This window comes from Zootoca vivipara, chromosome 6 (genome assembly GCF_965207765.1).
Source record: "Zootoca vivipara chromosome 6, rZooViv2.hap1.1, whole genome shotgun sequence".
Taxonomy (NCBI): Eukaryota; Metazoa; Chordata; class Lepidosauria; order Squamata; family Lacertidae; genus Zootoca; species Zootoca vivipara.
In genome coordinates, this window is record NC_142589.1 from 32,638,814 (window position 1) to 32,666,551 (window position 27,738).

The 27,738-nt window shown below is 42.7% G+C and overlaps 1 protein-coding gene and 1 long non-coding RNA gene across 4 annotated transcripts in view; one reads left to right on the forward strand and one right to left on the reverse strand.

Moving 5' to 3' along the window:
* Nucleotides 1-27,738, reverse strand: part of CDH13 (cadherin 13) — a 606,507-nt gene that overhangs the window by 387,319 nt on the left and 191,450 nt on the right. For all 3 annotated transcript variants that reach the window (XM_035119665.3, XM_088671925.1, XM_088671926.1), the window contains one exon: nt 109-317. In XM_035119665.3, coding sequence (XP_034975556.1) covers nt 109-317 — 209 coding nt within the window. The remainder of the gene's footprint in view (nt 1-108; nt 318-27,738) is intronic.
* On the forward strand, nt 4,284-21,954 carry LOC148685298 (uncharacterized). Its single transcript, XR_015950515.1, has 2 exons — nt 4,284-4,390; nt 21,483-21,954. It is a non-coding gene; the product is annotated as an uncharacterized LOC148685298 (long non-coding RNA).

Sequence of the window (27,738 nt, forward strand, 5' to 3'; positions counted from 1 at the left end):
GTTATCCTCTGTTAAAATGGCTAAAGGACATCCCCATCTAACTGCTAGTCTCAAGGAATCTGCCCTAGCGGCAGGAAAACCTTTGATCTACATTTGTTTGAGTCTTACCTTTAAAGAACCTTGTTTCTCTTTTCTGTTGACAAGCAATACTTCTGCTGTATCTTCAGCCTGAGCTGACCGGGCATGAATGAATAAGGCTCTGCCAGTGTCCGATAAATTTCTCAGTGCAACTAAAACCCCATTTGGTTCCACCTTGAAGCCTGGGTTTGAAACTTCAAAGTTCAATTTGTGGTTTCCTTGACAATCATCAAATACCACTAGAGAGAGGCAAAAGGGGGGGAAAGAGATAGAAACAAGAGCATAAGTATCCATTAAATATATTATTATTATTATTATTATTATTATTATTATTCCTTCCACACATATCTCAAGGCTATGTACAGAATGCAATAAATCAGTAAATAAACAGTTCAAAACTACACAAATAATAGAAGCAGATAAATTTAAAGCAAGAGGAACATAAGAATATAAGGAGAGCCTGCTGGATCTGGAAAAGGCTCATTCAGTCCAACATTCCGTTCTCACAGTGGCCTGTGGGAACTCTCAAGCAAGACCCCTGCACAATATCACCCTGGCAGAGACCTGTTTTCAGTGAAAGCTTGTAAGAAACAAAATGTCTTCATTTGTTTCTGGGAAGCACAGCTATCTCAATAGGACAGCTATTTCACAGAAAAGCAGCAGCCACATTTAAAAGCCCTGCTCCAGGTTACAAGCTCTTTGGAACTTGAAGGAGAGACTCTTTAGTGCACTGCAGTGACCTAATGGGTATACCGGTATAATACTTGGTTGTTTATCGTACCTGGTGTCAGTGAGCAGAATGGGGGGGGGGGGGAATTGATGGAACTTTTGGCACTGAAATCCAATATAAATTTACAAAGTTTATGAGTATCTGTCAAAAGGACCATGGCAGTGAGGGCTTAAGTTCTGAGCATTGGGGTAGCTAGGTCTTAACAGCTTCCCAATAATTCATGCAGGGTGGCTGTGGGAGTCAAAGTGACTGTGGACTTTTTTTTCAGGATCCAAAGAACTCTGCACAAAAGGATAGAATTTTCTGAAAATCTCAATCTCAAGTTTATCCACACAGATTTCTTCTAACTCCCACCTTGCTCCTTAATTTCAGTGAGAAGCAAGTTCCCCAACAGCACTCATTTTGCTAAACAATATCAATTCCTGCATTGTTATATATGCCACATTATACACATCATTTGATAAACTTCTATCCTCATGCTCACCAGCACCTACAGCCATCTTTATTTCCCTGAATGAAAAAACAACAACCCAGATGTCAGTCACTTTTCTTTGCAGGATGATTGGTTCTATACCTTTTTCCAGGACTACAAAATCCTGTTGGAGAGAGGGCAATCTTATAGGGTGGGTACTTTTCAGACTTTACAGAGGACAATCTGCTATCTGAAAAAGTCCTATATTTGAAGGGTGGTTGAATGCAAGTCCAGTTTAAAGATAAAGGATCCTAAGAATTGAGTGTAGGGGCCTTGAAATTACCCATCAACAGTTGGCACCTAAATGGTAGAATGAGTAAGCTCAGTATTTATATTTAAATTATAATATTTTTTCTCAAGTTGCATCTATTAGCATATGCAAAATGTATGCATATTTATGCCCTTGTTTGTCCTCTCTTTGAGTGATGCATAAGTGGTCACCCTAATGGTTTACAAGATTCCCAAATGAGCCCTCTTGACACTCTAGGACAAAAATACTAGGTATCTTTCACATAGTGAAGTCCAAAGAAGTGAACTCTTTTCTAGCATGTGTCCAGAGTGAAATTTATTCAACAAAATATAATCAAAATCAGAGTTAAACAAACTTGAAATATAAGCATCTACTTTGGGAGCAGTTACCCCAGGTTTATAATGTGAGAAACAGCAGGCAAGAACAAAATGTTTTCAGTTAATAATGATATAGTAATCATCCCGGGCTTGGCCTGGGCATCTAAAATCCTTAAGGCTAACAACACAGTGCTGGGTAATAATTTTGTTTCATATTAAGAACCAATTCTGTTTGTTTGATGGAAATTACTGTAGGATGATTGGTTTGACTATCAAAGCGCCTCCCTGAATATATGAATTTCCACACTTCAACAGTGCCATAATTGTTATTGTGTAGACCACTGTAATTATGTTCAGCATGGGCTTTTTCTTATGGAAAGCTTTTCATATTTATGGAATTGAGATCCATCTCTAATAGGCTGCTGATCTTTGAAGCTCTCTCTTTCATTAGATGCAAATGCACCATATATCTTTTTAATGCAGAAGTTATGAGCTCAGGGCATTTATTGAAATAAAATAAAAAGACCCGCTTCCTGCAAAACCAGCCATTCCTCAACCTGGTGCCCCTCTAGATCACGGGAACTCCAACTTCCATCAGCCCCAACAGGAATTGTTAGGGATGGTGGGAGATGTAATCCAAAAACTTTGGGAGTGTACCATATTAGCCAGAGAGAGTGACAGAGAGAGACCCCTACATGCACTGGTTCTGTGGAGGAATTCAGCTGTAAAGTTTGGGGATGCCATTCATATGCCCCTTGACAGATTGAAAGGCTGGCAGCAGCATAGAAGTTATGAAGCAGTCATGGAATTGGAGTGTTATGCACAGGTACTTTTCTGGAAGAATAAGAACTGGTCTTTTGCTCCCCTTTCTGTTTTTGCCTAGAAGGAAGGCTTTCAATGAGGCTTTCAAACAGCCATCAATATCCTCTCCCATTAGCGATTGGATCTGTATCACCAGCAATTATTTAAATGTCAAAATAGCAACAATACACACATTTAAGTAAGACAATGCAATTAATTCTTTTCTTTTTTTTTTGTAATTTGACAAGCCTTAACAATGGCATGCCGGAAATGTAATGCCCGTGAGGAAAATTCGCTATTCAGGGAGATGAGGAGATATTGATTAGATAAAGTAGGATTTGCTATTTCTCCACACCTTGTAATTCAGTGTCTTTTTTACTGAACTGATATTATTCTGGAAAAAAATCAATAATGCAAATAAAAAATATAAATGGACACCCATTATATACGTATATATACACTCACAGTGCAGAGGACCAATTCACCATTCAGGGTGGTGCAGAGGCAGCAAGGCACAGCTTCCCGGGGGGGGGGACTTCTCAGTTCTGCCACCAGAGATAAATATTTGGCCTCCTGGCCCAATGCTGGGTCCACATCCTACACTAGTACTGGAGAGTTCTTGGGCCTCACTCATGCCAGAGAGCTGCTGCTGTTGCAGCATTCTAGTCCCCTGCGAGAAAGACCTTATACTGAGAACATCAGAAAAAATCATGTTGCTGATGACCTACCAGGGAATTTGGGGGTGGAAACACAGCAGAGTTCAAAGGAATATAAAGGAGGGCTTGGGCCCCATCACAGTACTGATGAGAACACTAAGAACACAATTAGTGGAAACAATAGCAAGCTTCTTCCTTATCCTTTAGTGGTGGAAATAGCTGGGTTTGGTCAATGGGAGCTCATCTACCACAATAGAATATTTAAGAAAGTCTTGGGAACAAAGGAAAGTGCCTTATTGATCAGACAACTGATCTATCTAGCCCAGTATTGTTTATACTGATGGGCAGCAACCCTAAAGGATTTCAGATGGAGGAAGCTCTCAACCCTACCTGGGTTCTGCTGCATGTAAAGCAGATGATCTGCCACTGAGCTTTGACCCTTCCCCATTTTTGGTGCTAAACAGCAGTGTTTTTTTCTGGGGGGGGGGGCGGGCAGGGATACAGATACCCCTAAACATTTTGTGAATCTAAGTTTGGCCTCATTGGGGGAACAGCATTTCAATCTGAGGAGGAAAAGGATATTACCCAAACATTTTTAAAGAAAAAAAAGCACAGCTAAATGGACTTTTAATAGCAGTATCAACAGGTATGGCCATGCTCACTTATGTCAACTGCTGACTTTATGAATCTTAACAATTACACTGTGCATAGTATTTGAAGGGGTTAAGGATCACAGAGTTTTAATTGCTAGAATAGGCTCAGTAACATCACACCTCCTCTTCTCCTTAAATAGAATAAGTAAAGACTGTTTCCTGTTCTTTCCTCTCTCCTTCCGTCTCTCTCTTCGGTGCAAGCCAAGGAGTTGGACATGCCTAAACATAAGCTCCCAGCTTCACCAAGTTCCAAGTTCTCCCTTTTTAAAAGGGAAATTCCCTTATGCTGAATAGGCTTCCTCGCGAGAAAAGGGAAAACTTGGCAGCTATGCATATCTGAAGCTACTTTGCTTAAGTTAACAACCAGAAAATTTTACTTGTATTATTTCATTGCTGTTGCATAAGGAAAATGCATGCCTGAGACCTAGAAACTGTAAGTATAATATTTTAAAATTACTTTGCATTAATTGAATAAGAGGTAAAAGGGGGTCAGCTGCTTCACACAGCTGAATGGAATAAATAAGGTTCAATAGCCTATTTATACGTTTCATGAATCTGCCTAATGATGGGACTCAAAACTCTGCTACTGGGGCTATCTGTGTGCTAGCCCTACGTTTTGAATCCAGGCACCTAGCCATTTCCCCTTTGCTGTTAACCCACATACATGGGTCTTTGGAAAATTAAATATAATTAATACATCCTCTTACCAATTCCCATCATTATCCCCAATGAAAATACATATTTAAAAAAACCTACCAGTCATATCCAGATGAATCTATCTGTTTAGTTCATGTATATACCATGTTATATTTCTATTTCAACACCAAAACCTCTAAGTGAGATTATAAATCCCAATGAAAAGGAAATAATGTAAGGGATATAATGCACAGTTTTCAGAACCAAACAGCAACAACAACAACTTATTATTTATACCCCGCCCATCTGGCCGGGTTTCCCCAGCCACTCTGGGTGGCTTCCAGAAGGATATTAAAATACAATAATCTATTAAACATTAAAAGCTTCCCTAAACAGGGCTGCCTTCAATGCTCCCCCCCTACAACTACTACTCATCATGATAATTCCACATTTTAAGTAATACAGTTTAAGTAATACAATTTTATAAATGCCTCTAAAATAATGCACTAAGTAAAACAACTATGAAGCACGAAAACCACAGTCTCCAAAAACAAAATCGCTCAACCATCTCAACACCCATCACATCACTTCACCCACTCATTTTTCACTTCCATAAAACACTCTGATGTATATATGCTCAAACTTTTATTTCTGTGCAGACAAAGTTATTTATTTATTGATATCTTCTGTATGGCTCTTCTGATACCCCTAGTCATGCTGCCTCTGCCAAGTGAACATCTTTATTATGTTTAATATGCCGTATGGCTCAGAATAGGCTCCAAAACTCAGCATGTGGAGAACAGAGTCTGTGCCAAGCATCTTCCAATGAAAAACAAGCTATATTTCATTCATCCTGTTGCTCCTTTACCAGTCTGTTGGCATTATATTTGGTGTTAGGTCCTTCAAGAAACTTTGTATATCTGTATTCTAGTGTGTGTGTGTGTGTGTGTGTGTGTGTGTGTGTGTGTGTGTGTGTAATGTGTGTGTAATGTGTGTGTAATATGTGTTTTTGTCTGCCAGTTGACCTTATGTGTACTACAGATTTAATCACAGCTCTCCCATGGAGCTGAAAAACTCAAAAGAAAAGGGAATTCTAAGTCTTCCCACGTCTGACCCAAATAATCATTAAAAAACAAAACAAAACATGACAGCAGCAGCAACAACAACATACAGATATGTTGAAATCAAATACAGGTCAATTCTCCGGGTCCAGAGAGCTGATACACAAACATTGAAGTTTGTTTTCTTATCACTGTTCAGCAATTCATGGAAAGGACTTGAAATATGGGCTACTGTCAGCCATGAGCTAAGGAAGTGGTGGTCAGAAACTTTGTCTGACATACTGCAAAGTTTTGGTTCCACCACCCTGAGTCTTCTTTAGAGCTTCTAATGAATATTCAAGCAAGCAAAAATAAAACCTTAACATTCTCAAAGACTCTATGCCCCTGACAGTTAGAACACTTTAACACTGATTTGTGTTTGTAGCAGTGGATATTTGCTCTTTGATTCAACTCCCTAAGGATTAAGGCTGTGATGCACAGCAAACTTGGGGAAGGGGTGTAGCTCAGCAGTAGAAAAACATGGTTTGTAGGCAGAAGCACTAGCTTAAATCCCCAGCCTCTCCCCTAATGCTGGGAAGGCCTCTACATCCCATCAATCTCATGGCAGCTGCCTGGCATTGTGAACTATATCGGCCGATATCAGAGGTGCCACCTTCTCTGGAGGAATGAGGGGGCCCATGTGCAACTCTGTGCAATGTCCTGATGTCATGTGGGGGGGTCCTCTGAACATTGAGGGGCTCTGGCCCCTTCAAAAAAAGAGAGGCCTTCACAGTGTCCAAGACTCCAGCAGCCAGCACCCTTGGCCTAGAATGGGCCTAGAACTCAGTATAAGGCAGCTTCATCTATTCCAAATTTATGGGTATCAATTCCACTTTATTTTGGAAATCTTACTTCCAATTGTGCTGGATGTGTTGCAAAAGCAGAAGCAACTGGTTCATAGCAAACAAACTGGAGCCCATCATCTCATCTGCTTCTTTTTCATTATTTATATATTTTACATCTACCTTCTCTTAAAAGAAATTTAAAACTAGATCAGCAGAAGGAACCAGAACCTCTCAGTCTAGCACCTGCAGCCTATCACCAAAATGTAAGGACAGGCATACCTGGGCAATACCTGCAAACAACACTGCAGAAAACTGTCACTTTGTGTAGCTTTTAATATGCTTCCCAAGCTTTCTGAGAACAAAAATCAACTGGGTTAATTTACACCCATAAACTTTGGTATGTGGTTTAAGTCACTGTCAAGGTCACCATATTAGAGAGCTAATTAATGTGCATCATTCAATTACTCAACCCTTGAGTAATTTGCACATTACATTCAATGAGTGTGTAATCTGTGTTCACAAACAGTTGAGCCATACCTCATATGGTTATTTACATATAATGTTCAGTGAGTGTCAGCTCTGCAGAGTAAAACAGTTGAAGCAGTCAAGTAGGCAAAGATGGGGGTAAGGTGATCTCAGAAGTAAACTGGTCCCAAGCTGTTAGGGGGACCTATACCATGTTTCTCCATAAAACATGAAACCCTGATTGTGCAGGGTTCCAGATCATGTGCTCCATCATGTGCTCCAATCAATGGCTCCTCCTTATCCTGGAGAGTAGTGACTAGTGGGGTGCCACAGGGTTCTGTCTTGGGCCCAGTCTTATTCAACATCTTTATCAATGACTTGGATGATGGGCTTGAGGGCATCCTGAGCAAGTTTGCAGATGACACAAAATTGGGAGGGGTGGCCAATACCCCAGAGGACTTCAAAATGACCTTAACAGATTAGACAACTGGGCCAAAACAAACCAGATGAATTTTAACAAGGAGAAATGTAAAGTACTACACTTGGGCAAAAATAAAATAAAAAATGAAAGGCACAAATACAGGATGAGAGACACCTGGCTTGAGAGCAGTACATGTGAAAGGGATCTAGGAGTCTTGGTAGACCACAAACTTGACATGAGTCAACAGTGTGATGCAGCAGCTAAAAAAGCCAATGCAATTCTGGGCTGCATCAATAGGAGTATAGCATCTAGATCAAGGGAAGTAATAGTACCACTGTATTCTGCTCTGGTCAGACCTCACCTGGAGTACTGTGTCCAGTTCTGGGCACCACAGTTCAAGAAGGATACAGACAAGCTGGAACATGTCCAGAAGAGGGCAACCAAAATGGTCAAAGGCCTAGAAACGATGCCTTATGAGGAACGTCTTAGGGTGCTGGGTATGTTTAGCCTGGAGAAGAGAAGGTTAAGGGGTGATATGATAGCCATGTTCAAATATATAAAAGGATGCCATATAGAGGAGGGAGAAAGGTTGTTTTCTGCTGCTCCAGAGAAGCGGACACGGAGCAATGGATTCAAACTACAAGAAAGAAGATTCCACCTAAACATTAGGAAGAACTTCCTGACAATAAGAGCTGTTCGGCAGTGGAATTTGCTACCAAGGAGTGTGGTGGAGTCTCCTTCTTTGGAGGTCTTTAAGCAGAGGCTTGACAGGCATATGCCAGGAATGTTTTGATGGTGTTTCCTGCTTGGCAGGGGGTTGGACTGGATGACCCTTGTGGTCTCTTCCAACTCTATGATTCTATGTGTTATTTGTAGGCTCTCCGTCGTCAAACATCAATGCTTAACGCACAGATATTGGAGTATGAAAATGGGTAGGCACATGATGTTGGATGCAAGACCAATTATATGGCCCCGTGTCCCGTTATGTAAATTGGGAAGGGGGCTTTCAATATTTTTCACACCCCTCTACAAAACTTATTTTTCCTTGAAGCTTTGAACTTAACCGTATAGACCTCATCCAAAAATGAAACTAAAGTAGTACTCAAAGTCCTTAGAGGCAAAGGAGATCATCTGTTTTCTTGCATCCATCCCTGGTAAATCATCATTCTTGCCGGTGTTTCTTTGTGCAACCAGTGATACAACCATGGATCATCACCATGTACATTGGCATGAGGTATGGCGGGGATGTTGGTTCAATTTGCATTTTAATACAATACCTAATTCACACATTCTGCATCAACAGTGAACTGCAGTGCAACTAACCTTCAAAATTGACACTTCTACAGAAGTTGTGGTAAAAAAATTCAATTTTTTAAAGTGTTCAGTAAGGAGTCTTGTTAGGCAAAAATATGCACAGAACTGCAAACGTTTGCAAAAATAATATGCAAAATGCATTATATATGGGGAAATGGCTTGTAAAATGTGTACATTTGACAAAATTGCACACAAAATGTATATATTTATAGAAATGCACATTAAAATGCTGAGTAATTTTGATGCACACTGGTGTGGTGATCTGAAATTAAGATTGAAAAAGAAGAACTCGAGAGAAGATGAAATTGACTAACCCATTCATGTGCAATTGCGAGTGCTGCTATTAGTGATGCTTCACAATGGCATCATGTGGGTGAAATAATTTCTCCTCGCTCTCCCTGAAGAACTCCTTATGCCTGACTCTGCCATTACTACTCAAACCAGCCAGAGAAACATTAGCTGGCACTTGGTGGGAAGCATTCTTTAAAAATTGCACAAAATGAATGGGAACACTATTTATTCCAAAGGGTAAGAGATTTATCTTAAGAAGCATCACCAAAAATGAAAGCCTTTGTCTCTCACCACCTGCGGCGTAAGCGATACCAGAGCATTATTTCCAAAGTGCTTGCTTGTTTTGGCGATAGTACATGATTCATCGTTTATGTAGCAAAGCAAAATGAAAGTGAGTAATAATCGGAGCCTGGTCTGCAATATTTTCCTTCTCTTTCAAAACAGGAGGGGGGGGGGGGATAAAGATATTTAAAGACCTGTGACAACAGAAGCCCTGAGTAGATAAACCTGCATTTCCACAGCTCTGCAGAAACTTAAACTGTACTGAATTGGGGGAAGCACATAAATAAATAAAGTCTTAGTAAATACAAAGGAATGATACATTTATCTGGTTCTGATCATAAGCGTTCCTCCCTTTTAATTTGGCCCCATTCTCCCCAACTTTCTTATGTGTCCCTTCCGCCTGGAAGAAGTGGACCATTTGGATCCCTTCCAGTCGGGATTCAGGCCTCATCATGGGACTGAAACTGCCTTGGTCACACTGGTTGATGATCTCTGGCGGGCTAGGGAGTCCGGGACAAAGGTGAGAGTTGTTTCCTAGTTCTGCTGGATCTCTCAGCGGCTTTTGACACCATCAACCATAACATCCTTCTGGACCGTCTAGAGGGGTTGGGAGCTGGGGGCACTGTCATACAGTGGTTCCACTCCTTCCTCCTGGGCCGTGTTCAGAAAGTGTGGGGGATGAGTGTTCGGACCCATGGGCTCTCACTTGTGGGGTGCCTCAGGGCTCTGTCCTCTCCCCCATGCTTTTTAACATCTGCAAGCAGCCTCTGGGAGAGATCATCAGGGGATTTGGGCTGGGTGTTCATCAGTATGCAGATGATACCCAGCTCTACCACATAACACCGGTCTTGAAAGATCTACATTGGCTCCCAGTATGTTTCCGAGCACAGTTCAAAGTGTTGGTGCTGACCTTTAAAGCCCTAAATGGCCTCGGTCCAGTATACCTGAAGGAGTGTCTCCACCCCCATTGTTCTGCCCGGACACTGAGGTCCAGTACCAAGGGCCTTCTGGCGGTTCCCTCATCGCGAGAAGCCAAGTTGCAGGGAACCAGCAGAGGGCCTTCTCGGTGGTGGCGCCCGCCCTGTGGAACACCCTCCCATCAGATGTCAAAGAGAAAAACAGCTACCAGATTTTTACCAGATACATATGAAGGCAGCCCTGTTTAGGGAGGCTTTTAATGTTTAATAGATTATTTTATTTCATTTTTCTGTTGGAAGCCGCCCAGAGTGGCTGGGGAAACCCAGCCAGATGGGCGGGGTATAAATTATTATTATTATTATTATTATTATTATTATTATTATTATTTTGTTTCGGGTACAATAGCTCTGAACTTTTAGTTCGGCGGGGGCACCCAAAATGGAGTGGAGGATTGTTACAGTAGGCAAAATGTTATAGGTTTCAGAAGGTTGTACTGATGGAACAATGGAAATAAGAATATAAAAAGAGCCTGCTGGATCAAGCCAGTGGCCCCTTTAGTCCAGCACCCAGCTCTCACAGTGGCCAACCAGATGCCTGTGGGAAACCCTCAGGCAGAACCTGAACACAAGAACACTCTCCACTCCTGTGGTTTCCAACAACTCCAGGCTGGATAGTTTAGCTGGCAGAGCATGAGACTCTTAATCCCAGGGTCGTGGGTTCGAGGCCCAAGTTGGGTGAATGATTCTTGAATTTCAGGGGGTAGACCAGATGGTGGCTTCCAGCTCTACAATTCCATGATTCTATGGTAGTTAGAAGCAACCACTGCTTTCAACTGTGGAAGTAGAGCATGGCCAGAATGACTAGTAGCTATTGACAGGCTTCTCCTTAGTTTGTTCCTCTCCGTCTCTCTCTTTTAAAAGTCTTATTCTTGCTGATGGTGTCAACACTCCACATAGCAGTCACTGGTAATTGATTTATTTAGGCAATTTTTACACCACTTCGTATTTCAAAGAAAATCTCTAAGCTTCCTAAAATATCACAAATTAAACACAACCCCTCCAATACAGTTAAACATTCACATTTTAGAGCAGAACAGATAGGAATCCTCTTAAAAATCCATATATTCTGAAATAGTTAGCATATGGTGGCCATGGTAACCACTAGTACAGGGATCAGCAACCTTTTTCAGCCCTGGACCGGTCCACCATCCCTCAGACCTTGTTGTGGGCCAGACTATATTTTGAAAAAAGAAAATGAACGAATTCCTATGCCCCACAAATAACCCAGAGATGCATTTTAAATAAAATGACACATTCTACTCATGTAAAAAACACACTGATTCCTGGACCGTCCGCGGGCCGGATTGAGAAGGCGATTCGGCCGCATCCGGCCCACGGGCCTTAGGTTCCCTACCCCTGCACTAGTAGATCCAAAATACAGCAGAGAGCACCCAAGGAAATATACAATGAAAAATTTGTGGGTAACAGCAGCACTCTAACTTCTGTTGCTATCTCCTCAACTTACGTTCACACTAAAAGTTGGGACAAAAATTACATACTCCCGAATCCCAACTTTTTCCCTTAGGGGAGTTGCTGCAACTCCTTGGAACATCTTTTCTGGGCGGGGTATAAATTATTATTATTATTATTATTATTATTATTATTATTATTATTATTATTATTTTGTTTCGGGTACAATAGCTCTGAACTTTTAGTTCGGCGGGGGCACCCAAAATGGAGTGGAGGATTGTTACAGTAGGCAAAATGTTATAGGTTTCAGAAGGTTGTACTGATGGAACAATGGAAATAAGAATATAAAAAGAGCCTGCTGGATCAAGCCAGTGGCCCCTTTAGTCCAGCACCCAGCTCTCACAGTGGCCAACCAGATGCCTGTGGGAAACCCTCAGGCAGAACCTGAACACAAGAACACTCTCCACTCCTGTGGTTTCCAACAACTCCAGGCTGGATAGTTTAGCTGGCAGAGCATGAGACTCTTAATCCCAGGGTCGTGGGTTCGAGGCCCAAGTTGGGTGAATGATTCTTGAATTTCAGGGGGTAGACCAGATGGTGGCTTCCAGCTCTACAATTCCATGATTCTATGGTAGTTAGAAGCAACCACTGCTTTCAACTGTGGAAGTAGAGCATGGCCAGAATGACTAGTAGCTATTGACAGGCTTCTCCTTAGTTTGTTCCTCTCCGTCTCTCTCTTTTAAAAGTCTTATTCTTGCTGATGGTGTCAACACTCCACATAGCAGTCACTGGTAATTGATTTATTTAGGCAATTTTTACACCACTTCGTATTTCAAAGAAAATCTCTAAGCTTCCTAAAATATCACAAATTAAACACAACCCCTCCAATACAGTTAAACATTCACATTTTAGAGCAGAACAGATAGGAATCCTCTTAAAAATCCATATATTCTGAAATAGTTAGCATATGGTGGCCATGGTAACCACTAGTACAGGGATCAGCAACCTTTTTCAGCCCTGGACCGGTCCACCATCCCTCAGACCTTGTTGTGGGCCAGACTATATTTTGAAAAAAGAAAATGAACGAATTCCTATGCCCCACAAATAACCCAGAGATGCATTTTAAATAAAATGACACATTCTACTCATGTAAAAAACACACTGATTCCTGGACCGTCCGCGGGCCGGATTGAGAAGGCGATTCGGCCGCATCCGGCCCACGGGCCTTAGGTTCCCTACCCCTGCACTAGTAGATCCAAAATACAGCAGAGAGCACCCAAGGAAATATACAATGAAAAATTTGTGGGTAACAGCAGCACTCTAACTTCTGTTGCTATCTCCTCAACTTACGTTCACACTAAAAGTTGGGACAAAAATTACATACTCCCGAATCCCAACTTTTTCCCTTAGGGGAGTTGCTGCAACTCCTTGGAACATCTTTTCTGAACCTTTGCTAGTTCTACAATATCTTTTTTGGGCGTGGATGGATGGATGGATACAAAAGAAAAAGAAAAGGTAGCTTATGAGTTAAATATGAATCTATTACATACATAAAACAACTTTAAAATGATAAATTTTATTGAAAAATAGCATAGTTAGGGGCTTTTTTGTTTTGTTTTTGTTTTTATGATGTAACAACTTGTGCTTTTATTTTGTTATTATATTTTATTTTTGTATTTATATGCTGTGAACTGCCCTGAGATCTTCGGATGAAGGGTGGTACGATAAATAAATAAATCCTCTCTATATGTAATGACATTGACAAAATTGAATACACATTAATGTCCATTTCAAAAAAAAATTGTTGCAGCATATCATAAAAAAATAATTTTTTTCTGAAAATATGCTCATATTGGAGGTGGCGCTGTGGGTTAAATTACTGAGCCTAGGGTTTGCTCATCAGAAGGTCAGCGGTTCAAATCCCTGTGACGGGGTGAGCTCCCGTTGCTTGGTCCCAGCTCCTGCCAACCTAGCAGTTCGAAAGCACGTCAAAATGCAAGTAGATAAATAGGAACCGCTACAGCAGGAAGGTAAACGGCATTTCCATGTGCTGCTCTGGTTCACCAGAAGCGGCTTTGTCATGCTGACCACATGACCTGGAAGCTATACGCCAGCTCCCTCGGCCAATAATGCGAGATGAGCGTGCAACCCCAGAGTCGGTCACGACTGGACCTAATGGTCAGGGGTCCCTTTACCTTTACCTTTATTATTGTTCTACCACTGAAGAAGACTTGTTAGTTGAAATGTGTCTGACTTTAGAAAATATTTGTTTCAAGAAATTGCACATGTTCTTTCATTTTAATTGATGTGTGTGTGAACTATTTTGGTATGATTTGTGAATTATCTGCCATGAGAATCAGCTTTCTTCATTCTTGATGTCCCACACATTGGGATCCACTTGTCTTGAAGGTGTGAGAGAGATCCACACCCACCCTTAATCAACTAAAAAATGGCCAGTAACTGACTGATTTAAAACCTGCTGAACCCCAGGACTTTCTTGAGAATGCTCATCAAAACAGAGCTGTTAGCTTTTTCAGGAGGGGGTGTTCCATGCATTGCAGCAAACTACATTTGATTCCATCAGAGCTAAGCCAAAGTGACATAACTTATCTTTTAACATTGACTCCCATCTTAGGCTCAGACAAGTGCAGCTGCTGAGAACAATTTCATTAAAACTTTGCCATGTTGTCTTGCTTTTCACAGCCATTCCCAACATGGCTTCTATTCACATCAAAATTTGCCTTTGATACACCTCACACAAAGAACCACTTCTGCTTATCCAGAAAATGAGCCACCAGGGGGCAAGGGAACCTCACCAGTCAGAACCATCAAAAAGAAATTGACTCTCCCCCCCCATCCTATACCCAACACATGATTGCCAGGTAGTGTTTCCTTCCCAACAATCACCATATTCACTCTTCGAGTTCACATTCTCAAGGTTCTTATAGAAAGGAGGAAGAATTCCTTCCAATCCTTTACAATGGGACCATAGGATGTGCCTGTAAACATGCCCAGTTGAAAGGGAGGAAGTTGATTTTTCCTACCAAAGGACATCCTTGTCTACACTATATTTTGATTGGGTAAACATGTTGATTTATTGTTTGCAGATCCTTCAGTTTGTTATATTTTAAGAACATTTCCCCCAACCAAGCTTTGTTTACTGAGTCTTCTTTATGGGTATGTTGGCAATGGCACCCATGAGATATAAAGCCCACCTGATCCCGTGCTCAGTCAGGGCTTCTCAATGGCTCATCTAGAATGAACAGAGCCACTAGAAGTTAAAATCAGACTACATGTGAGCACAGAGATGCCTCCAGAATGCAGTAGTAAAAGGAACAGCATAGGAAGTGCCTTCTACTGGGTCAAACCATTGGTCCATCCAGCTCAGTGTTGTCTACATGGACTGGCAGTGGCTCTCCAGGGTTTCAGTATTTACCAGCCCTATATGGAGATGCCGGGAATTGAATCAGGCAATTTCTGCACACAACGCTGATCCTCTGCCACTGACCTACAACCCTTACTCAATGGAGGATACTCATAGCAACATAGAAAGGTGTCTTATACCAAGTAAGACCATTGGTTCCTCTAGCTTAGTATTGTCTCCTTTGATTGGCAGAGGCTCTTTAGGGTTTCAAATGGGACTGACTGGAAATGCTACAGTTCAGTGACTGACAAGGCGAAGCCCCCCCCTCCCCCCATTGGCAAATGTCCCAGTGGCATCATAAAGCATCCAGGGAGACCAGAGTTTTCACTCTGCACTCTTTGCCTCTTCTAGGTGAAAGAGGCCCAATGGGGAAACTTAGCTCAGGCGCCCACTGAAGCTAGAGCCCACATTTCATGACCAGTCCTTCAAAGCTGCTCCTCTGACCTCATTGAGGAACAAGATTTAGCCCCCCTTATCAGAGACAACTGCTTGACTAATAGCTTCTTATTCTTCTGCATTAGAAAAATCTTAATGATTATCATGCTAAGGAAGCTTACAGAGATAAGATACTAATCAGTCCGACTTGGCTTGTCATTGCTCATGGTTATAAACCTATTATAAAGAATGAATCACATAAAGAATGAACTCTCCCCCTTCCTACTCCTCCGCCCTTCACCAGCTTCTCTTGTTTCCCTAAAGCACTAGTCTCTTACAGCATTAGTGATGGTGTTGCTACATACTGTTGCCTTGCTCCATCCAGGTTACACTTTGCTACTAGCTAAAGATATGATAGTGACATCCACACAGTAAATAAGGACTTGCAAGCAGTTTCTTTTTGAGAAGGGATGTTTAATTGATGCATATCTGCGTCCTCAAAGCAACTCTGTCAACCTTTTAGGCTGGGATTTATTCAAGACACAGTTTCACAATGACCTTTCCTCCTACCCATCATATGGAGCACAACTTAACATGGCAGATAAACAAGGAGTAACTTTGAGAGAAATCACAAGATTGTTGGGTGAGTGATGGGTGGGGTGTGGGCAATGGCGAACCTACATTTTTGGGAACTGAAGCTTGAACTGTTGTGGGCAATGGCGAACCTACATTTTGGGGGCCCTGAAGCTTGAACTGTTATGGAGGCTCCTTCAATGGGGTTGTTTACAACAACCTTTACAGCACCTGTGCTACTGACTCAAACTCTGAGATTGTTGAAATATTTATAACAAAAATTAATCAGTTTGAGTTGTGTGACTCTAATTGGGTCTATTAGACCAAAAATGTTTAAGCAATGTGAACTAAAGTAGATTTTGGGGCCCCTCCAGGTTTAGGCACCCTGAAACCTAAACTGCAATAGTTTTATAGCAGATTTGCCCCTGGTGGCAGTGTGTGTGTGTGTGTGTGTGTGTGTGTGTGTGTGTGTTATGAAGCTAGAAGGCAGATTTACTGAGCTGGGGAATGGGCAGAGTGAAAGCTTTGGCCTCTGTGATGGGTCAGCATTTCCTAAGTCAAGGTAGAGCCTGGGAGATGTTTAGTTTTCTTGGGAATTGCAGAGATGCTAAAATAGGGTCAGAGCATTTGTATCAGAAAGGGAGATGTCCCATCAACAGATGCACCATGTGAGCTCTTTGGAAGAGTGATGTCCATGTTGTAGCAACAGTAGGACTGGGCTGAAATCCCCCCCCCCCCAAGTATATGTCCCAATTTACAGGCAACAAACAGCCTTCTACCCTGCACTTTAGAACTTTTTTTTGGGCAGGGGGGAGGGAATGCAGACAAGAAAAAAATGTTTGACCTATTTATCGGGGCATCATTTGCCTTTCCTACTTGGGGCCAGACACAAACACATCTACTTACAATACAGAAGATATGAGAATTGTGGTAGGATCCACCACACATCCATGTATCCCATCTCTGTGTAGGCTTCAGGAATCATCACATAACCAATGCAAAATGATGGCAATGTGCTGTCACGAAGCCAAAGCCAAGTAAAGCCACATCAGGAAGCAAAACCCAGGACCCAAGTGTTGCACCAACAACATGGTAGCAACACTGATGCTGCTCAGGCTTTGCACAAAGATTTGGAGACCTCAAAGCTTGGTTGCAGCAAACCTCTTGTGAAAAATCAGGTGCTTTTCACTCTTCAGCTAATGGCAGGTGGATCACGCTCAAAAAGAACCAAAGAACCCCTAAAACAATCCAAGGGAGTGAAGTGCAGACTTCATTCCTGTTCCTGGGGGTGGGGGAAATCATTGCTGCTCAGTCTACAAAGAGCTGAATTTACCAGAAAGGTTCTTGCTCCATGACAACGGCCATGTAAACATCCACTCTCAATGTGTCATGTACCGCATCTGTGGTTTTTTTTACATCCTTGCTTCAATTAAGAACTCCAATTCAGTGTGTGCATACACACACTAACTGTTTATTATTCTACACAATGGTGAAGCATCAATTATCCACGGGAACATTTTAACCTTTTGTTAAAAATAACTGACAGTGGCTATTCTGAGGTTTTAAAAAGTAATTTGGGTGTGCTGTTAGGCTTTCTCCAACAGCTTTATGAAGCAAGATCATGGTGGGATGCAGTTGCAGCGGCTAGTTTCTTTGCTTGTATAATTTGACAAACATGGAAAAACAGCACACAACAAAGAATTTGTTTGTTTGTCTACAGCATCTGGTTTTCAAGAGTATATGGCCTCTGACCGTGCAGGGTCCAATTTAGCTACGGTATTGCAACTAAGGGTTGCTGACAAACCTTTTCTAAGAGCCCTGTTGTATGAGACAAAAACAACACACAGTGTCCAACCACATGCCTCTGCCACATGTCTCTGGCAGGCAATAGTCCTCTCCCATGGTTCCTCAGCAACAGGCACTTGAAGACCTACTGCCTCTGAACGTTCCACACAGGCATCACAGCATCTTTTTCAAAGGCATCCAAGCCAAATCTGCATCTCCTGCCAGAAAATTCCATAAGGCACGGTGGAATGCTATGCAGATTTACTCAGAAGCAAGCCCCAATGCATCCCAATTAACTGGGATTAGGATTGCATCCTTAATTTCACATGGTCATAGCCATATCAAGGCTCCCTTGCGCAGGGCCGTCTCTAGGCCCGGGTCCGGTGGTGCGGGGTGCCACGGTGCCAGGCCACCAGGGGCGCTGCTGTGCCCGCTGAGAGGCGCGGCTGAGGCGGCCCCAGGCGCGCCTCTCAGCTGTTCAGTGGCTTCAGGCCGCTCTCTGGAGGCGCACGGGCCTGGGGCCGCCTCTGCCGTACGCAGGGGCATCGCAACAGGGGGCGGGCAGTGCCGCCCACCCGCCGGGAAACAGGGAGGGGGAGGGGGCGTCGGAGGTATCCGTCACACCACGGTGCCAGGGCGCCGGGCATGCTTAAGACGGCCCTGCCCTTGCACCTTTGGTAAGGAGTTGTGTTGGTGCCACCCCACCTGCCATCCCTTGTGCCCTTGGCAAGGGGATGTATCAGTGCTTCCAAAGCTGGGAGAGACCATGTACCAGAAACTCAAATACAGTGGTACCTCTACTTACAAATAACTCTACTTACGAATTTTTCTACTTACAAATGGAGCTCCGTCCGCCATCTTGGATGTGGTTTAGATAGAATTTTTTCTACTTACGAATTTTTAGATAGGGTTGCTTCGACTTACGAATTTTTTCTCCCAATGCATTCCTATGGGATTCGACTTACAATTTTTTTCGACTTACAAATGTGTGTTCGGAACGCATTAAATTCGTAAGTAGAGGTACCACTGTAGGTTGCTTTTTGTCACCTTTTGTGCTTCACCAGTGGCTTCTTCCATGGCCATTGGGGTCAGGTATGCTCTGCCTCCCCTGCCTCCTCTCCCCTCTTCCTCCTCAATTGGTTCACCTGACTTCCTCCCTCCCTCCATTCACTGCCTTCTCTGCTAGCCACTCTGAGATGGAGTGGAAAGGTATGATTTTTGCGCCCCGTTGGGCCTGCACCCTTGGCAAGGGGGCAACCTGCCAAAACCCTAAGTACACCCCTACACACAATGTGTCCTTTCCCCCTTTTATAGGCCCCAAAGAGTCTGACAATCAGTCTCACTGAAATGCTCAGGATGCGCTTTCCAATTTGCTTTGGGAAAGTTGGGTGAAAAAAACCCTCAAGTGAACAAACCTGACACAGCACTTTTGTTAATTTGTCAGAGGCAGATGAAAGATAGCCCAACTCCACTCAGTCCCAGCTAGGGAGCTTCCTCCATTGTGTATCCCAAAACGTTGTACATGCCCATCGGCAAAATGTTCTCTGACATCCTCCTAAGATTAGTTTTCCAGTTACCTAACAACGGTTCAACTTAATTGCCAAAAAAATTCTCCTAGAGGGGGAAAAAAGGCAACAAGCAATCTATAATTTTGCATAAATGCCTTATGGCCAATTCCAATTTGTGTTTAAATAAACCAGAAATGGCATCCTGCTGGCCTAGCCTCATTAGCACATTGCCTATAGAGCAATAGCCATGCAATATTAATACAGGCTGCGTGACTCTCCTTTGAACAAGAATGTATCTTACAACTATTTAAAATGAAAACACATCTTGATAACCAGCAATCAAGACCTCTATTTTTGAACCTCATTATAAGGGCTGAATTAGGGGTAGGTGTGGGTGCTATGATTGAGCCATTTGCTAGTTCCACATCATGCAGAAGAGGGGAGTTGAGACCAGACATGGTATTCTTCCACCCAACCTCTGTACACCCAACATGGAGCTGCAGATGTCATTCCTGGGGATGGCTCCTCTTTATGTGTTTTACATACAGGAGTCGGACCACTGGTCCATGTAGTTTGGTATTGTCTATACTCACTGGCAGTGGCTTTCTAATTTCCAATTTGGGTCTCTCCCCACCCTACCTGGAGATGCCATAGATTTAATCCAAGACCTTTCACATGCAAAACAGATGCTCTACTACTGAGCTATGGTCCTTTTTTAGGTGCAGACCTCACAAAGCAACACAGAGATCTGGAAGCAGAGTATGCAATCACAACACAATTCACCATCTCCCTACTTGCATGCATGCATTGAATGTGAGCATAATGTCTGGATAGGGCTTGTGGATAGAACATTGGCATGTGGCCATTGCATGAGCACCTGTGCACAGTCAGGAACACTGCAAAAAGTAGATGTCTCTGTTACACATACAGAGTCTACATACACATACATATAGTTGTATGTATACAGCATGAGAGGCAAACCTGTAGCTTTGCAGATGCTGCTAGATTCGAAATCACATGAGACCCAATCACTTAAAAGGGCTAAAGCAGGTAAGAAGAGCTGCTTGGATCAGGCCAGTGGCCCTTCTAGTCTGACATCCTCTTCTCAAAGAAAACAATCAGATTTCTGTAGGAAACCCACAAGTGGGACCTGAGAAGAAGAGAAGGCGGAAACCTTATGTGGTTTCTAGCAACTAGTATTTAGAAGAACTATTGTTTCCAGTTGTGGAAGCAGAACATAGCCATTGTGGCAAGTAGCCATTGATAACCTTCTCCTTCATGAATTTGTCCAATCCTCTTTTATAACCATCCAAGTTCGCCACCATCACTGCCTCCTATGGAAGCGAGTTCCATAGTTTTAACTATTTGCTGCCTGAGTATGGATGGGTTAATAAACAAGGTAGGATTTAAACAAATCCAAAGGATACCAAACTACCAAACTCTCTCTCACTCTCTCTCATTGAACCTCACATATACACACACCAAAGCCCTGCAACTTCTGTGTTTCATAGTGTGAAATACTGTTTAGTCAACTTGATACTGGCATTATGTAGAACATAAAAGCCTTTGCCTTCCCATGTTTGCTCCTTGCATACTAAAAGCACATCACATTCCCCAAGGGCACCTCAGGGAATCAGAGACTTTTTTTCAAATGTTACTTCTCCTGTACATCTTACAGCTTTACCAAAAGCTTAGAAGAAAATAATTATGCAAAACTCAATGTTGCACCAAACATCGTGCTTTAATGAACACTTTTCATTAAAGCTACCACTTTATTTCTTGTTGAATTGGATTTGCCAAGTGACACTTTTTTTTCTGAAACAAACCCTTCCTTAATAGAATTAGTTTCCCCACCCCCAATTTGTAGTGCTGATATTCCAGAAACCTAAGCAATGTTCTGATAGTTTCCACAGTTACTTGAACAAGTCATCCTAAATACATTTGTTAGTAAACAGCAGGCCTGGGTGAATAATTTATAACCATTCAGTTAGTTAATTTGGTTTTACGGTTTTCTTCCAATAACAAGCTGACTGTTTGTTCATGAGGCTTTTCTTTTCTATTTAAGAGGCATCAGTTTGCTTTCAATTATTTATGAATGTCTGTCAATGTTTTCTTTTTTCTCTTTTTAACAGTTGTGTTTCGAAATATTCACAATACAACATTTTTGCTTTGTCGACAGCCTTGGTTACAAGTTCCCCTGTTTGATGATGTGGGAATCCACTGTCCTCGCCATTGCTTAGCAGGAAGGAAGAGACGTCTTAGTACAGGCAGGTCACTAGCCTTCAGGCTCCCTTTTGAACCTGTAAAATGGGAACAATCCTGTTCTACCTCACAATTCTTTTTGAGCTCTAAGCAACTCAGAGGAGCTTTCAGGAGAAAAGAGAGAGCAGAGAATCCTGCACAGAACAAGGAACTCCTCTGGTTCACCACCACCCATGGAGTAAATCTGAGGATGAAACAGAAGGAAATCGTGCATGGTGTAAGGATGAAAAGATTTCCTTCGGTGCATGACCTGCTGCTTCTGAACTCTATGTTATTCATCAGAATTTCCAGTGTGAATGCTGGAATTTTGGCCTTTACAGTTTGCTGCTGCTTTCAGTAGCTTCCATTCATTTGCATCTTCTCCATCAATAAAATGCACCACACACACAAACACCACAATCTTGATTTCACATATGATTTCATCAAGATGCTCTGTGTGTGTGTGTGTGTGCGTGCGTGTGTGTTTACTAATGTGCAAATGGACTCTTGTGCATTGGTAAAATATCAGTGATGTGCCAAAAAAATTCTTGTTTTTCTTTTCTTTAACAAGAAAAAAAAGAAATTAACAAGAAAGAAATCACAACTGGTAATTGTCATAGGTGAAAGAAAATTTGAGTGAAATTCTTATACTTGGGATATGGTTGCTTTTTTGTTGTTGCATGCACAGGAAAGGGTGGAAGTAAAGGAAGAATTTTCCTCCTTTAAGTTGACCTTTTTTAACTGCAGAGAAACAAGGAAAGAAAAAGTGTAAGAGCAAAAGATAAGGATAGGTGGCTGCAGTAATCTCAGGCTTTCCATGGACTCCACCTGAGAAGCAAAATTCAATAATGGCCAGGTGAGAAAATGGTGCAATGAGGTTAAACAGCTTATACCCCTGCAAATCCATTCACAGTATCTTAGCTGGACTCCTAAGGAGCACCCTATGCACTAAGCTTGCCACATCCTTGAAGTGGGAAAAGGAAAAGAGTCCCAAAATAAAATTCATCACCAGACATGAAAGCTGCAAGATTATGTATGATGCAAAGCATGTTTATTTCTGGAATTAAGGCTTTGTAACAGTCATTGTGCTGCTGAAGAGCATGAAGACAAATGCTGTCAGAGCAGCATTAGTATAATCTGCCAATTTAACTAAAGCTACATCAAGGCCACTGCTGCTTCATAAAACATAGCTATTTCAAGTAGGAACAGAGGCGATTGCATGCATTACCGTAGCTGGTTCGTAACTCCCTGTTGCACCTGGCTGCTGCTAAAGTTTGATATATGACAAAAGCTTTTAGCAGCGAATTCATATAGAGTCTCCCTTGCATTGGTTCATTGATGTTTAGTATGGTTCCCCACCCAAAAAAGCCCTGAAACACTTTCAACACTCCTAGCATTTGCATGGACTATCTCATGGGTTGGATTCTTTTATGTGAAGTAAGATTCCTGGTACAAGTGAAGATTTTGTAAACTCTCTGAACAATGATGCTGGAGTCAACAGCAGAAGTGGATCGACCGTATTGCTCAAACCAGTGTTTCAGTACTCTTCCACTCTGCTGGAAACAACCAATCCAAAACAGAAGCAGCCATAGAGTGGAAACTGAGGATTGATGCCCTAAATAAATTCTCATTCGGAGTTTGGGAATGGGACGTATTTCCAGATTTTTCTAACTCTGTACAACTTTTCAGCTCTGTGATACTGAAGAAAGATAATCTGGAACATGGGGGGGGGAACCTGCCCAACACCGGGGTTGTTGTTGTTTTTTTATCACAGAGGGGGAAAGAGAGAGAGAGAGAGAGAGAGAGAGAGAGAGAGAGAGAGAGAGAGAGAGAGAGAGAGAGAGAATTAAAGCACAAAGCTGGAAATCTGTGCAATTGCTGAAAATTGATTTCTCCTACCCGCCGAGGCTCTTGTGCTTTGTGCTGCCTTCTGAAGAGCAGAAACTACATGCCTCATGCTAAGTCAAGTCAAGTTCTCTGGGTCCCATACCACTTCCATGAAGCCAATTAATGTTCTATTCAGAGATTCCAAAAGGCAATATACGAAGGGGAACTTTTGCTCTTGCAAATTAATGTTCCTTTCATTTTGTGCTGCATTTGCGTGTGTGTTTTCTTGATTCTTTTGTGCTTGGAAGTGCATGAATTATTATAGGGATGTGGGAAACCATCATTTGTATTATTTGCAGGATTTCCTGTTGACAACATTGTCAGCTATTTAAAAAGACTTGAACTCTTCCCTGTTCTGGGAGCAAGCACCACTGAAGTCAGTAAATATTACTGCTCAGTAGACATGGTTAGGATAATGCTGTGGACACCTTAATAGAACAGGAAAATAATTGTACACATTAATTAGATATTTTATGGGTTGTTTTTTTAATAGTCTCTACAGTAGGGCTAGGCAACATGGTGTCCTCCAATGGCTGTGAGACTCCAAATCCCATCAGCCCCAGACACCATGACCATGACCAAGAGTCAGGGATGATGGCATGATATGGTCTATTCATTTACTGGTTTTTAACCCAAAGGCCTTCAATGATGGGCGTTGTAGTCCAACAATATCTACAACAACAAAACCATTTATTGTGAGGACCATGCCTGTACACAAATATCTAGAAGGCATCATATTGGTTTACCCTGTTCCACAGTTTTGGAGAATCCATCAAATGTCTTTCTCAGTTATTTCAAGTAAAATTATGACAACTGCATTTTGTGCTTGTAGGCATCTCTGCATGATGTATGCAGAAATTGTGTGTGTGTGTGTGTGTGTGTGTGAGAGAGAGAGAGAGAGAGAGAGAGAGAGAGAGAGAGAAGCCCTTTCCTTCCCATTTCCCCCCATTGCTTCACTGCACCAGGTTAGAGCAATCCCCCAATCCCATGGATTTAATCCACAAATATCATTTGTGTTGACAGGACATTTGTATATCCCTTAAAACATTTCACTATCATGGTGTCTGCCGGCAAAGAGACACCACCACCACCATCTTCTCACATCATGTCATTCCTGTCTTCTTCTTTCTTTAAAAAAACAACAACCTGAGCTTGCTTCTGTGCTTTCAAGAGCTGTCAGAGACACAGAAATTTGTCGGGTCATAGGAACCTAGGAAACTGATTTACAGTATAACCAATCAGACCATTGGTCCATCTTGCTCAGTTTTGTTGACACTGATGGCATGATCTCCCCATTCTACAGCTGTGTTTTGGTTCACATGTTGCTTCAGGAAGTGCAGATTTGTTAGATTCACATTAAAATCTGAGATGAACCAAATTTTCTCCAACTCCCTGCCATCATCCTCCATGGGGGAATCCAAGCTCAGGCCCACCATGGTGTGGACTGATATTATAGCATTACAGCCATACCTTTGGGGCTGACATGCCAACCCCCAAGCAGGGCCAGACAACCCCAAAATCCTTTATAGGGTTCCCTTTAAGGGGTGTGGGGACGCGGGTGATGCTGTGGGTTAAACCACAGAAGGTCGGCGGTTCGAATCCCCACGATGGGGTGAGCTCCTGTTGCTTGGTCCCAGCTCCTGCCAACCTAGCAGTTCAAAAGCACGTCAATGTGCAAGTAGATAAATAGGTACCGCTCCAAGCGGGAAGGTAAACGACATTTCCGTGCACTGCTCTGGTTCGCCAGAAGCAGTTTAGTCATGCTGGCCATATGACCTGGAAGCTGTACGCCGGCTCCCTCGGCCAATAATGCGAGATGAGCGCGCAACCCCAGAGTCGGTCATGACTGAACCTAATGGTCAGGGGTCGCTTTACCTTTACTTAAGGGGTGCAGGGAGTCCACTTCCACTCATCCCTGCTGTCAACCCAGCTCAATGCCCTCAGCTCCTGCTAAAACCGTTGCTATGAAATGTAGGGCATCATGATTGAAAAAAAAAAAAAAAACTATGGTGATTGCTATGAAGAAGGAGGAAAGTAACTTGATTCACTAAGCTTGTCTCAAATGCGAGTAAAATTCATTCCCATTCCTGTTAGGTGACTAATGTTCATCCATAGCAAAGAAAGATGGGGGAACGGGTTGAGGCACAACCATGCAAGGAGGAAGTTACTTCATCTCTCTCACTGCATAGGAAGAATCTGTTGGTAAGGGAGGATGTTGGGGAGCTGCTCCTTTACATAGGTGCAACAGCTAACTGCACTGTGTTCTGCAGTGGTTGCCATCTGGGGGATAGCCCCCCATATTTTCAAAGAGGGGACAGGCCATCCACAAAATTCCATGGATGTGCCATGGCAAAGCTTCTTCACATTGGCACATCCCTTTCAGGATCACCACCGGGAAGGTACCCTGGTGATCTCAATGATCCTCATGGAGGGAAGGGGTGGTCTCGCCAAAGGTGGCCTCAGCCTCATGGCAATGAACAAAAGGTAAGGTGGTTGGCAGTGGGGGTGGCGGGTCGAGTTGGCCTGGTTGAGTTGGGGGCGGTGGCACATGTGTGACATCATGCAAGTGCAAAACCCCACCCCCAATTTTGGTGGGAAAACTCGGCACATCTGATGTTTTGATAGAGTCCCTTTTTGACAAGTGGAGGTCCACTGGTATGATCAAAAAGAGCTTGTAACCCCCCCCCCCAAAAAAAAAAAATTCCCATGCTTGCTGAACAGTTAACACTCTTTGAAAGTGAGAGAAATTGCAGCAAAAGAGATCTTCCCACAAGTTGTTTGTCAGATAAACTGGCAATCACAGCTATTCCTTGTCACAGGCTGTGAAACACATCAATTAAGACAATGTATGTCTGTCTAAACATGATTCAGAGCATGTATTTTGGTTATCAGTGACCAAGTGACAGCCTGCTCTAGTTACGACCAGCTAAAGCTGACAAGTCTCTTCACTTAGATTCTGACATGGTTTTCAATGGAATAATTTAAAGGGGGACTAGTTGGAAGCTCTTTGTGGTTTTATTATTTTTTAAAAAACGTGAATGTAGGTTTCTTCAACTTCAGAACATAGTCCGGATGTCAGGGGACCACCAGGGGTCAGCGGAGAGTCCAGGAAGTCGGGACAAGGGCTCTTCGATGGAGTGGAGCCCAGGATGCTAGTGTCTCGCAGGATCCTTCGGAGGGTGGTACTGGGGCTCAGACAGTGGTGCAGACCCTTGGGGATGCTGAGAGTGCTAGGTTTCCATAGGGAAGGCTGGAGAAGTCAGACCACAGCACTCAAGAGGGGGAGGCTCCAGAGGAGACAGCACCAGCCCCTCAGCTGAGCAGCTCTGGTGGAGAGGGCGCTCCACCACCCCCATCACCCCAACAGTGAAGGGGGGGGAAGAGGAGGGAGCAGAGGAGGACATTCAAGGTGCCAAGGGTGTTCTGTTGGTGAAAGTCCTGATGGGGGGTGCTTCTGGATTCTGAATCGGACTAGGACAATCATGGATTTTGATGCTCTGTCTTGTACATACCGGTATGTATATAATAAAACTTTGTAAAAACCAGGCACAAAGTTTGGAGCATCTTACTCATGAGAAAGCAACCAGCATCATTACACCGACTCCCATCAAAGTAAGGTGGGAGTGGCTACAGGTTTGATTATTATTTTTACAAAGCTGGGCCCTACACACATCTTATCCCTGGCAGACTTGCAAATTATATTATTATTATTATTAACCAAGTGGAAAACTCTTAGGAATCTAACTCCTAAACTAGAGATTACTAGAGAAGGAATACAGTGGCCATGATCTTCACTGTGGGAGCCCACACCTTTGCTCGTTCATGGCAAGCCATGGTTTGGGGTTGGGGTATGTGCAACTTGGGCCAGAGACAGAATCTGAGCCTGAATGAAAAGGAATAGCTGTGAGTGACTGATTCCAGCTAAGTATGAGGATTGCCAAGGTTTGAAGATGTATGAATCCCCTGGGCTTTTCCTCTGGGTGTGTGCATCAAAACACTTTGACAGACATTTCATCACCAAGATCTCTTAGAAGAAACTGCTCAAGGCCTTCCTCTAAGATGTGGAGCAGTCCAAAGGGAAAGTGTTGGAGACTAGAAAGCTATGTAACTGAACATATTACTCTAGTAGAGCTCCAACTGGTGCAGCATAAAGTGGAAACATTACTTCCTGTGACCTGACAACTGTGGTTGACCTGGAAACAATGGCTCCAAGCCTATTTGCATACATTTCCAAGCTCTCTGCATCTTTTTTCAAGCATATCCCACCAGAGCCTTCCCAAATATTTATTTGGAAGGAAGGGGTCTTT